General features: G+C 43.7%; 1 protein-coding gene across 1 annotated transcript; it reads right to left on the bottom strand.

Annotated features, from left to right (window-relative positions):
* Positions 1-836: 836 nt before the first annotated feature.
* Positions 837-12,218, bottom strand: ETF1 (eukaryotic translation termination factor 1). The gene is made up of 9 exons (XM_010020466.1): positions 12,044-12,218; positions 11,094-11,233; positions 7,808-7,946; positions 6,743-6,933; positions 6,068-6,197; positions 5,286-5,441; positions 4,426-4,490; positions 3,179-3,326; positions 837-1,821 (listed from the first exon to the last, which is right to left on the bottom strand). The coding sequence occupies exons 1-9, from the start codon at positions 12,204-12,206 to the stop codon at positions 1,739-1,741; spliced, it is 1,215 nt and encodes a 404-aa protein (XP_010018768.1). The 5' UTR covers positions 12,207-12,218; the 3' UTR covers positions 837-1,738.
* Positions 12,219-12,626: the final 408 nt, after the last annotated feature.

Genomic DNA, 12,626 nt, shown 5'->3' with positions numbered 1-12,626 from the left:
TACCCTAATGTATCATGTGAAACAACAAGCAGTATATTCAAAAAATGTAAATTTACATCCAATTTTTCTGGTCTTGTCATGTCACATTAGACCCATTTACAATGGCAAAGTCATGAACATACCGCCATGGAGACCACAGATGTGCTCAGACCTGGGTTTGTGCACATCTGCAGCGGACCCGGGCCCACCTTCTGTGAGAGATTCCAGCTTTGATGTGAGAACACCAGCAAAGCTACCTGATCTGCCAGGTTCTAAGCCAGGGGTACGAGTTGTATTGCTCACAATGACTGTCATTTTGGACCTCAGAGAACAGCGTGGCAGAAGTTTTAAGACAAGCTCCCCCTTCATTCAAGTGAAACAGGATTATGGGAAAAGTAGGCAGGTATGCAGCTTGGAAGAGAAGCTGCTTTTGACCGATGCACCAGGAGTGACAGAGCAGAACTACCAGGCACCGCAATGTCAGAGAACCCAGTAACCCCCAAAAAGCAGCAAGACCTGTGCATTACCTCTTGCCAATGCTCCCTTCACCCTCTGCCTGCACCACCACCTGAAAAACCCTTTGCCAGTTCAAGCAGGTTGAAGTGCATTCTATATAGCAGGTGTGACAAAAAGCTTTCTTGAGTTTTGATGCAACCACAAGTTTTAACCCATGAAGGGCACATTAAATGTTCAGCATCAGATTTATAGGAGACCTGCGAGCCCATCCCACAGACTGCCTTAGTGCTGGGAGATGGGTGTCCCATGGGTTGTGCTAACATTCAGCATACACATATAGAACGCTCCAAACACACCAGCACTAAGGTTTCCATCAAGGACTCCCATTTGCTAATTACTCCTGTCAAATACCCGCTTCCATGAAAGAACTGTGGGTTCGAATTCACATACTCAAGGAAACCTTACGCAGTCCTAAAGCAAAAAGAAAAACTTACTGAGGAACAAAACAAAGCAAAGTGTACCTTACTTCACTTAAATCAGGTGTTTATTTTTGTCAAGACTGAAAAAAAATAATAATAATAATAATATATCCTGAAGGCTGCACTGCTCAAATCCAAATTAAGCCCAAGACTTCAGCAGCATTTTCATTGCAATCAATGAAGTGCGTTTCCTAGTTTGTGAGAGCAGTGCTTCTACAAATAGATTAAAGCACGTTTGGCTGGTAAGCCTCCCCATCCCATCTGAATTTGCAAGCCACACATAAGCTAGCACTCAAGGTAAGTGCCTTCTCATTCTTTAGAAGAGAATGAACGGCTCCAATTTCATTACATTTCTTCTTCTGCAGTCTAAGCTGAGAGTGCCATGTAAATGGGTCATGGGGCTGCAAAATGCAGCAATTGATCTCTCCAATCAAAGTAAAAAGAAACAAACCAGTAGGATCTTACTTCTATTAATTTTTTGAAGGAAGAGGTTTTACAGCAGTTAATGTATCATGAAGGTTAAAAAAATCATTTTCATAAAATACAAGAGCAACCAATTTCACCATTGAGTAAAAGTAAAAATTGGGATTCTTTTTAAATTAGTCCAAAGTGGCATATAGGAACTTAGTAGTTTGCTGCTGTACTGACACTATGACAAATCAAAGTGTAGGGTTTTGCTTTTTTTAAATCCAATGTTTGTGGATCAAGTTCTGGAAATGTTCCAATTCTAAGGCAGGGATCTGTTGTGTTTTCCACCATGAGTTTGCTCCTTGGGTTGGATGCTGGAGGGGCGAGGCACGTTTTGCCGGACCCAGGTCGACTACCTAGTAGTCATCAAGGTCAAAAAATTCATCGTCTCCTCCTTGGTATTCCATTCCCTGGAAGTCCACTCGGTACCGCAAGATACCTGGGAAAAATAACAGGCTTTAGCTTCTTCAAAATCCAGAGAGCTAGAAAGGCATTTAAACAGTTTCCTGAGCCCTGTCTGCACGTCAAGAGGTTCTCAATTCAATTCACAGAAGCTGACTTAGCACTTGTACTGCGAGTTAAGCTCGGGCTGAGGACTGACAGCAGACATCCAGCTAGTGTGGAAATGCCACAGCCATGTTACAGCCTGGTGTAATTTAGTGCCAAAAAGAAGGAATACCTACCTGCCCAGCATAGGCCAGCTTTCTGCTAGAAAAGCTGAACCTATTCTAGGAGGACTGTATCTCCAAAAAGCAGCAGTGACAGATCATTTGACCTACTCTAACTGCTCAGACAGTTAAATTCAGAAGGCAGCTAGCACTGAAGTAACTTTTACAACAGTAAAAGCAGTACTTCGTGGCTGTCTCCCTAGACTCTTCCCTCCTCAAACACCAGCCTGGGTTTCTGGGAAGCCTTTATCTCTGGAAACATTTACTTAGCTGAAGGGTATTCAAGAAGTATTTCAAGTCTACAGGGAGCATGGTAGCAAGAAGTAGCCCACCATGCAGAGAGACTGTATCTGAGATGACAGGAAGGACTCCTGGAATTACAAACCCTGAAAACTTAGAAACCTATTGCTCCTTATGTGGCCAAACCATTCAGGCTTGAACCCTTTTGATGAGTGTTCTCTGGCCCTTAGAAATTCCTCTTTGCAATAGTTTGGGGAGAACAAGGTGCACAGCAGCTGGCTGGCTCTACCCTGCTAATGCTTTTTGTCAGACAAGCACAGCAGCTATCTGCTCCTCTTCCAGACTTAGCTGAAACCAGTCAGTGAGCTCGAGAGGAGGACTGAAGGATTTCAGAAGCCTCATTTCTCCATCAAGTTGGGCTAAAAATGCTTTTATTTTGAAAAGAAGGGAAGACCAGGGAGCAAAGCACAGGGAAGTTCTGAGAGATGAATAACAGACATCCAACTGCTTCAGAAACTAGGCTGGGGTTTGTCATACAGCACTTCTACACAGCAGGGCATGGTCTGCCACAAAACAACAACTGTGCAGAGAGTGAGGCAGTTCACAGCCCTTCTGAAATTCAGCAGCTGGAAAGAAGGACAGTCCTCCACCCTCTGAGCTCTCTGAAGGACAAAGGCATCTGAGGAACACAGTTGGAAAGTGACAGCTGCATGACATGCAGCATCATCGTGCTGAATATGGAATGAATTCACCTGCAGATCCCTGATGAACATAAGTTTCTTGAACTGGTATCATGACTAATAGGAATAAGATTAATCCCACTTGCACTGGCACCAGATTATCAAATCAACCATTAAAAAAAAGAAACATTTTTCTCTTCCAGTTTACCTCCAATTCCTCCAAAGCCTTTCACAAATTGGGATCCTTCCTGTGATTTGTCTGTAACAATTTCCAATGTTGCTCCAAATTTCTTGTAGTTGTTTGCAAACCACTCCAGAAGGGGCATACTTTCTATCAGTTCATGTTCCTGGCCAGTCTAGAAAGACATTTGAGAGGGTGGGAAAAACAGTAACAAAAAAATTACATCACTGTGTGTTAGGTATTGAGAAAATTCATACCAAAAGTTGTCTTTGGCCTAAAGGCCACTATTGTCTTTTCATTTTTAAAGAGAGACCTTCCTGCTCCACAGGCTGGAGCAGCCAACACATTTGCCAGGGTCTGGGTGATAGGCATTTGGGAGACATCTGTATCAGCCAAGCGCTGGCACAAGCAGAAGGCTCCTGGTGTTAAGAAGTTAAATCCTGACAGGCCTTGTTTTGGGAACCCACACTTCAGAACTTAGAAGCAGGAGAGAAAACACCTTGTTTGTTCTTTCTGCTCAAGTGTCAGCTCATGCCACACACTTAGTTTTTAGTGTTTCTTTAGATTTGTTTTGTACCCCACAAACAGTCCATTGCCACTCATCTAACTAGGCACTGTTCATTCTAGGAACTACTGATCTATGCAAATACAGAGCTTTGTAAGCAGGAGGTCAGGTGATTATTGGCATAGAAATGCAACATCATTGCAGATAACAATGGAAACCTGCCATGCACAGAAGGAATTAGCACTTGCCCCACCAGGAGGGAAAAGGCTACCCTGGCAGTCCCTGCATGAGACACATGACCACCCTTTTTGCAAGGGACAGACTTCTTTGCCCAGCTTACACTGCAAAGTAATACAGACCCCAAACCCTATCAGGGTTTTTTGACCTGCACAAGCAAAATCTGGTTGGTTGTGACCACGTAAGTGCACAATAAACAGGGAGTTATGGTTTGGGACCTTAGCCTGCATGTTGCACAGTGGCTACCAAACTCTTCTAGCAGGTAATTTGATGGTGGCCAAAGATCCCGTATTGCCTGTCACTTCATTTACACCATCTTGGAATTGGTAGCAGGGAAGCAAATAAAGCAAGTGTGGAATCCAGGGGTTACACAGAAGGTGAACAGGAAGAGCCACAGGCTGTCATCTTGAAGTCTCATCTGAGTGCTAGAAAGGTGACACATGTTCACATGCCTGTGACAAACTAAGCTCAGATGTTCAGAAGCTGCTCCAATATACTGCGAATAAATCTACAGGCCCCAAAGCTGAAGTACCTCTTTATCTGTGAAGTGCGATTTATCCTTCTCTTGCTCTGGTGTCAAATACAGAATCTTCTCCTCTGAAAAGGGAGGGGGAAAAAATTAGTTTGGATAAAACTACCAGGTGCAGGTTAAAGACGGCAAGAGCCTGGTAACAGCCAGCAATTACAACAGATATTAGGAATAACAGATATTAGGAAGAAATACTTTACTCTGACTGTAGTGAGGCACTGGTTGCCCTGAGAAGCTGTGGCTGCCCCATCCCTGTCAGTGTTCAAGGCCAGGTTGGACACAGGGGCTTGGAGCAACCTGCTCTAGTGGAAGGTGTCCCTGCCCATGGCAGGTGGTTGGAACTGGAGGAGCTTTAAGGTCCCTTCCCACTCAAACCATTCTAGGATACTATGACACTGCCTTTCTTTCTTTGTGAAGCTGTATGAGAAACCAAACGAACACACCCGTAGGGAGTAACTGTCATGTCAACACCAAAAGAGGCAGAGGTCCTGTTGCAGGCATTATGGTTCGTCTGTGGTCAGTAAGAATCATGTTTCTGGCCATGAGTCAAGTGAGAATCCCCTCTATGAAGCACTGGTGCCACATTTATACTTTCACAACTGAAAAGCAGGTTTTGTACTAGCTCTGTGATAAATCACCACCCCTGCACTGCAATTCTTCCTGCACAGTGGAAGCTTGCTACTTTCATTCAGACTTTTCAGAGTAGCTGGGAAGCTGCAAGTTAGTGACCTGTCTATGTGACATCCTCTTGACCAAGTCCTTAAAGATCTACTGAAGGAGTTCCTCCAGCATAATTTATCCAAGTGAGATGGCATAAGTGTTAACCTTCATGGACATTTCAGTCTCACAGAAGCACTACCTACCCTCCGTGCCTTGGCAGTGCAGAACGTATCTCATGATATCCAGATTTTCATAGACTATCAGAATCTCTACTGCTCCCATTTCCAAAGCTTTTAGTGTATCTTCAACCCCAAAACAGTACTTCCCCGTGTCCTGACTGATTTCGTCGAAGTATCGTCCTGCAGCCAGGATACAAAGAAAGAGATTGTCATAAACACTGATCATGCCACATGGAGCTTTAAAGAAGTCTGATTTGAATGCAAGAAGCAGTTGGAAAAGGAGATTGTAATGCTGCTGAAGGAAGCAAAGGATATTGTAACGTGTCAGAGCATGTAGTTTAGAACATTCATCAGCAGAAAGCTGATGAATGTTCTAAATCTAACAAATACTCCCTGAAATACTGCCCTGTCAGGAATCTCACTCCACTGAAAGGCTTGCCTTTGCTGTTAAAACAATCAACTGGACTAACCCACCAGCAGGAACCATTTAACTTCACCCTTCATAGTGTAAGGTATCTGCCGTTACTATTGCCCTCCTGTGCTTTCAATCTAACTGATGAAAGGATAAACAGGGAAGATCTGTGGGGAAAAAACCAACATGCCCCCCACTTAAAGTCTCCTAAGTCCTGCAGCATTTGAGAAGGCATTCAGGTAACAAAGAACCACTACAAGTCATGCTTTGTCCACCTCAAAAACCACCGCAGGGCTGAGGTAGCACACAAAGGCACTACCAGGAGGCTTACAGCAAGCTCAGCATATTCAGTTAAGCACATCTGGCTCAGAAAGCTGAACATGTGGTCACATACCTATTAGTTTCTTCTCTTGAATGAATTTCACATTGGAGAGGACCTCAGTTGACAACTCAATTGCTTGATTGAATCCATTTTCTCCTCCATATGAAATGTCAACTAGTTTGAGCACTTTGGATTGCAACCGCTAAACAAGAAAACAAGACATGAAAAAGAGTCTATTACAGAGCACTGCCACAAGACTACTTCATAATGCCACAAGAACAAGCACCTGGCAAGAGTCACAGCATTAATCTATTTTGTTTCACTTGCAAGCAGAGGTTCTGAGTCAGAGGGACCTCTGAATGTTTGATATTGAAGTGCAGTTTTTAGGCAACAGGGACACAGAGATTAGGTTTAGCAGAGCTTAATTCCAATAAAGCTTCTACTTTAGATTTGGAAGCAGAAAGAATGTGAATAGGCAGTTCCAAACCAGGGAGGACAGACCGCTTCCTAGCACTGTTGTTAAGAAAAGGAGACTACCTCCTTGTGCAAGGCATTAGAAAATCCTCCTAGGATATTAGGTATCCTATGTCATTAGGATACATCAGATGTTTAGTTTTGATCAAATGACTTAAGACACCAAAGTTATATTCCTCCTTAGATGTATCTCATACAAAGTAGCTACTGCAAATATCACTGTTACTACTGCCAGCTTAAACATTTGGGCTTTGCTCAGAGGAGGCCACTCACCTGATCAAACATGTCAGATTGACTTAGTTCAGTTTTGAAGTCAGCTGATCCAGCTAAAACGAGACCAGCCACGTTCACCTTGTCACCAGAGATGAAGAGCTGCACAGCCGTCTCTGCTACCTTCCTTACATAGTTGTGTCGTTTCTCCATTCTCAAGCGAGCAAAACGCAAGGCAGACTGACCTCCTCTACCTTTACAAGAGAGCAGATGTGAAGGAGTGATTTGGAAGTAATTTCAGCTCAGGAAGGTTACCAGTACATGGTTCCAACTGGGCCCTGAATAACATAAGCCAAGGGCAAATGCAGCCTCCAGAGTTAGTTTGCCGCGAGCAGAGCCAGGGGCGCTCATTGAAACAGTAAGTGAATAAAGAGGGTTCACTCACAGCAAGGGATTTTTCTCCACATATCCCAAAGAGGGAAATATGTTGAGCGTGTTTTTGTTTTTATACAGACTCAAAACTTTCTTTAGAAATTGAATATCTGTGCACGTTTTCTATATCCTCTACCTTCATTAAAAGCCATTTCCTTTGTTGCACTGCCTCATGTGCTTTTCTTGCTGATGCAATGCATCCCAGTAAACACTGCTGCAGGAACTTACTGGGGGAGATGTTTCAATTTCATTTTGTCTCATCCCAGTCTACCAAGGACAGTAACTACTGCAGAACTACAATTTTGCTTGCTCAATTACGGTTCTGTGCTTCTTGCAAGGAACAGCTTCTTGCTTTTCACTGTGGTTTGCATGCAACACCATCAGATGCAAACTTTAAAGACACTACCAAGTGGTATTACTACTTGCGCTAGTAATATTTGGTTAAGACTATCCCCAAAATCAAGTAAAGGGTCAAATGCTCCAAGAAATAAGAAGCACGACTTGAAGATCAACTGCATATTCCAGTGATTCATTAATTTTGACAGAAGGCTCAGACTAGAGGCTTTGCTGTCAGATTTCAAGGAAGCAAAGAATTGAGTAGAGCTAAACACCTGCAGGCCAAGTTTCCTGCTCCTACCCTCCCATCCCACCTCATGATGTTCTGCTGCAAACAGTCTAGACGGACTAGTGCATTACCATGCTTCTTTGGAAGATCCACAGTGAATTTGTGCAGGACTTCTCTTGTGTTTCCTTGAAGAGTTCCAAAGAGTGCACCACTACCATCTATTACAATAAAGCCAAACTTGCTGTCGTCGGAAAGCAGCGCTGTAAGAGCCTGGAACAGAAAAGGATGTTGTCAGCATTAAGCACCAGTCTATTAAGGACCCTGGTTCAGAAAGGCAACCAGAAACAGTACACCCCAGTAAATTTCAGTTCTGTAGGTGGTCTTTGCTATTATATACGAATAAGCTAGAGGAAGAGCAGCACATTTGGCAGTCCCAGATTACTACCTCACACAATGCTGCCAAGAGCAGAAAAGGAACCTAATGCTCAGGCTTGATAACTATTTTCACTGTATTTACCAGTTCATCGCCTGACGTTGCAGGTAGGTGGAATAGCAAAACCCTAAAGATCAGCTCTGGAAAGTGAAACTATCACACCTCTATGAGGCTGCATCACCTCTCTGGTTTGCAAAACTAGAAGAGGAATATTCCTAGCATTCCAGCCAAGAAAGCAGAATTTGCTTTGTTCACTACATCAGGCTATCTGGGCTACTTTCATCCTGCAAAGCACTAATGCAGACTTCCAACTTGCCTACTACAACAAATACTGGTTTGCTGCACCTGCTGGCTTCAAGTCCCAAAGGTAGAATGATGAAATCAATAGTGGCTATGACAAACTCAGCCTTACAAAGCAGAATTAAGTAACAGCAGCAATAATTACATAACTGGTTATAGAGTATATGCTGAAAAATGAAAGTTATCTTCCCTTTAAAGAAGGCAGCTAAATTCATCCTGTAAGGTCATTTAAGTTGACTAACCATTAATCTATTGCTTAATATCAAGGCTTTTGAGTTACTTTTGTCCTGCTCAACCTTGGTTCTGGTGGTGTGGGACATCCACAAATACCCACATTCTACACTCCTTTCGAGGGCATCTGGCAGCCGCTGTTCCCGCAGGGCAGCCTGAGCAGGCAGGAACGTTCAGCACACCCACTCCTGTTCACTTACACATGCTCAATAAAAGTATGAGCAAGAATCCTCCTTCTAGCTGGTAAAACCACATCAGCAGGATGGAGAACTTGTCAAATTACAGACTGTTTGAAGTCACCAGTTTAATACTGAAAGAGTGATGGTGTTGGTTTACTGCAGAGGACCTTTTAACTGGCTGCATGCCTGCCAGCTTGATTATTGGGCTGAATGGAAAGGATAAAAACCATCAGTCATCTTTAGCCAAAATCCACACAACCAAGTCTACAGCTTTCAAGCTTAAAAGAAACAGACACTAAAGTTTAATGGAATCTACTGGCCAAAATAAATATTCCGTATTAATTCCTCAGCAGTGGGATGAATGAGAGGAGGAAGCAGCATATTACATTGCAATCTATTTAACTGGGACAGAGCCAAGCAAATCGTGTGACTGGAATGAATGCTCTAGCCAAGGTATCAAAATAAGTCATTGCAAATCCTACCCTTCAGACACACATCAGGGTTCATATCCCTCTTGGGAAGTTACTTTGGTTTCACACAGGCAATAAAATATCTAGAGGAAATCTTATCAGATCCTCTTGCCAAGCAGCAGATGCCTATGGCTCTGATATTCTTGATTCCCTCTTATTTTAATAAAGTATCCAATGATCAGTGATTCCCTCTATTTTCCCTTCATCAGTTCTATGTCAGCACTTCCACAGTTTGACCTATCAAGCACAAGCTTTTATTCTGTTCCTTCAGTCTGGGCTGAGTTTCCCCCTTGCTGCTTCAGCCTAAAGGTGAAGGTCACCTCCTCCTTCTGCTCCTTGACATGCCCGCACTTTCGCTGGAAAGCTGCTGATGTACCAAGCCAGATGCCCTCACCAGTTAGGTTGTAATTGCATGTTGGGGAAACCACTAGGTTAAAAACACAGCTCTACAATCAAATCAAAGAGACCAATCAGGACTTCAGTGCTAACATCATCTCGCTGCTCAAGATGTATATGGTAGGCTTTTGCAACTAGGTTTGGTCATGCAGCACGGACAATACCAATGAAAATAATCACATAGACACAGCAGAGCAAACAGCCCATGGAGAAAGGTGCTGTTAGTAATCACAGCAGCAGCAGCAATTACCACAAATTCGTCTCAGGTTCTTGCCACTCTCTTGCTGAGCAATGCTGCACATCAGCAGCAGTGTATTCACTGCCCCCAGCAGCAGCCCACTGGGCAGCAGCTACTGTTTTGGTAGTGAACAACTCCTGAGGCAGCAGCTACAGACAAGACTAAATTAATCCCTTTCCTGATGGGGAAGAAGGCACCATCCATCCGCGGCCAGCAACTGCAGGGACAAGCATCTCTTGGCTTTGCACCTCTGACTCTCTCCTGAATTCTCTTATTTACCTCTTGCCTATGGACATGTGGGCTTAGCAGGACTCAACAGTGTACCTGTGCACAGTTCTGTTATTGCTGGTAGGTCACGGATGTGTTGGGATTTCATCCTTGGTGGGGAAACGGAATAATAGCAATGTACCTCACCTATGCAACAAGCACATCTTTCCTTCCTGTACTCCTAACCCTTCGAAACCCAGTCATGGGGCAGGTCTCCAAAAACCCATGCAAACAAGCAGAACTACATCAATGAAGGGCCTGTCAAGCCCATGTCACGCAGGTTTGATGACAGGCGGTTAAGTCTCAGTCCACACATTTATCGTGGTGACCCCATGGACACGAAAGGCAGTCAGTCATCTACTACAAATAGAGACCTCTGCAACTGCCAGCAGAGCCAGAACAGATGCAATGAACTAACTTCACACAGTCAAGACTAGTGTGATCCACATTACTTTAAATATGCCTCAAACCTTCATTTAACTAAGGTAAGCAGATGTTGAATAAAAATAATCCCACTTTATCCCAGGCAGATTGGGCACCTGCCAGTTCTCCATCAAGGGTCTTGGTTAATAAATCTGGTATCAGGACTGGCAACATTAATATTATCTTGGTATTACTTTAAGGCCTGGCTTAGAATAAAATCTATGGCCTCTGAGGTTAAGAAAAAAGCCCTGCCTCCAGTTACAGAGAAAAGCTTATGTCTGTGGGTTACACAAACTCAGCAGTTACTAACTGGACCATAAAGTCAGCTGTACTAGGAGCTGGTGGCTTCACCAGCAGGATGCCTTAAATAAAGCCTGCTGCTCTGCAGACTGTGAACTCTGCACATCAAGGACTGTTCCAGTGAGTCTAGCAAAACAGTCTGACTACTGCAGGACCAGCAGGTAATAGGGGACTTCTTACCTCTGTGTGGAATTTGTTGTCACACAAATACAACGACGTATTGATTGGTTTGAAAGGTTCAAAGTCAATGTTGACTTTCTTCTCTTTTCCTTCTTCTGTCACAATTGTTCCACAGTAAACAACCAGACCATTTGGAGGTACTACAAAGGACACAATGCAATTTTAAATCACTAAAAAATACTGCAGGCTGCACCCATCAAAAACTACTACGTTTTGTGCCTTAAGGCACATTTGGAACTGAAGTTCCTAAGCTTTCTACTTTCCATTTCCTCCACCTCATTCCCTCCCAGATCTCTACAATGGAAAGCAAGCTAATTTAGTACACCTATGCTGAAGAGCTGCAGGAAGCTAAAGGTAACACTAAGGGAAAGACTTGCAAGAGAGCTGCAAGAACATGTACCTGGCTGTTAAACCCATGAGCCTGCAAGCTCATAGAATCCTGAAAAAGGCTGGATAGCCCTGTGAAGCTTTCCTAATTCTTATACAGTGATTTACAGACTGACCAGCTCAATGAGGACCACTTGCCAGCGTAAAAACATTGACAATGAACACTTATCCAGCAATCATTACAGACTGCCTGGGTGTTTTTGATGGTGGCTGCACAGTGGCACACAGAAAGCATACATAAATTTCTGCTTGATGGAAAACCACTAGTTTAATGCAAATGAACTATTGTGGAATAGCTTTTAAGGCTGCCCAAGTTTAATAAGAGTCAGCACTGCTAAGGACAGAATCATGAGCCTGCTTAGTAGAGACAAGGACCATCTCACTATTCTAGTCCCAAGGGCCCCCCTGAAGTAGCTTTCCACAGGCAACGTACCTGGAATATCAGTGCAAAGAGAGCAGCACAGGCCAACAGATCTGCTTAGCAGAAAACTGCATAATGCAGGAACTTAAGGCTGCTTCCAAGTAAGGGAAGTTTGCCAGCATCCATACAAGCTAGAAGTTACCTTTGTTATAGAGTTTCAGTCTTTGCTGTACAGATGTAATGGCTCCCAGTACTGAAAGGCGATTCACTCGAGACTTTATGTTGGAGGCGGTGCCGAACTCATCCGCTAACATTTTTGCCACTCGTGAAATCTGGTCTTTGGGGGGAATGATCAACGATATCATGCTGGTACCATTGCTGAGAAAGGAGAAGAGAGGGGTTGTGAGCAGCCACCAGCCAAAGCAACACATGTATTCATACCATATTCCATGCACGCAGTTGTCTTGCCTCCCTCCCCCAAGGATGCTTCACTCCACTGTTACTGGTGTCATTCCCCTTCTGCTGGAGTAATGGAAGACAGAAGAGAACAAAACCAGGCTCTTCAGAAGCATGTGATTCCATAAGCAAGTGTTCAAGTCAGTCACTAACAAGCAAGTCTTCCGAAAGCTGCTCATTTAACCTGGGATACTACTCTGGGAAAAAGAAAGCATGGATGTTGAGGCTAAGGGCTGCAAGCTAAAGGCATGGAAGCTGTCCCCAGCAGAGATTATTTAACACGATGCGGCCACATACTTAAAGAATGCTTTAAAGTCCATTCCATTTGT

The sequence above is a fragment of the Nestor notabilis genome, unplaced genomic scaffold (genome assembly GCF_000696875.1).
Source record: "Nestor notabilis isolate BGI_N333 unplaced genomic scaffold, ASM69687v1 scaffold12188, whole genome shotgun sequence".
NCBI classification, from domain to species: domain Eukaryota; kingdom Metazoa; phylum Chordata; class Aves; order Psittaciformes; family Psittacidae; genus Nestor; species Nestor notabilis.
Note: the sequence above shows the minus strand (reverse complement) of the source record. Positions and strands in the feature narration are given on the sequence as shown.

Excerpts from the sequence above, each read along its gene's own strand:
- ETF1 (XM_010020466.1), bottom strand. The coding sequence starts at position 12,206 with ATGATATCGTTGATCATTCCCCCCAAAGACCAGATTTCACGAGTGGCA. Across the intron at positions 6,934-7,807 it reads GGATCTTCCAAAGAAGCATG|GTAGAGGAGGTCAGTCTGCC; the intron begins GTAATGCACTAG and ends TCTCTTGTAAAG. Across the intron at positions 4,491-5,285 it reads GCACTGCCAAGGCACGGAGG|AGGAGAAGATTCTGTATTTG; the intron begins GTAGGTAGTGCT and ends CTCCCTTTTCAG.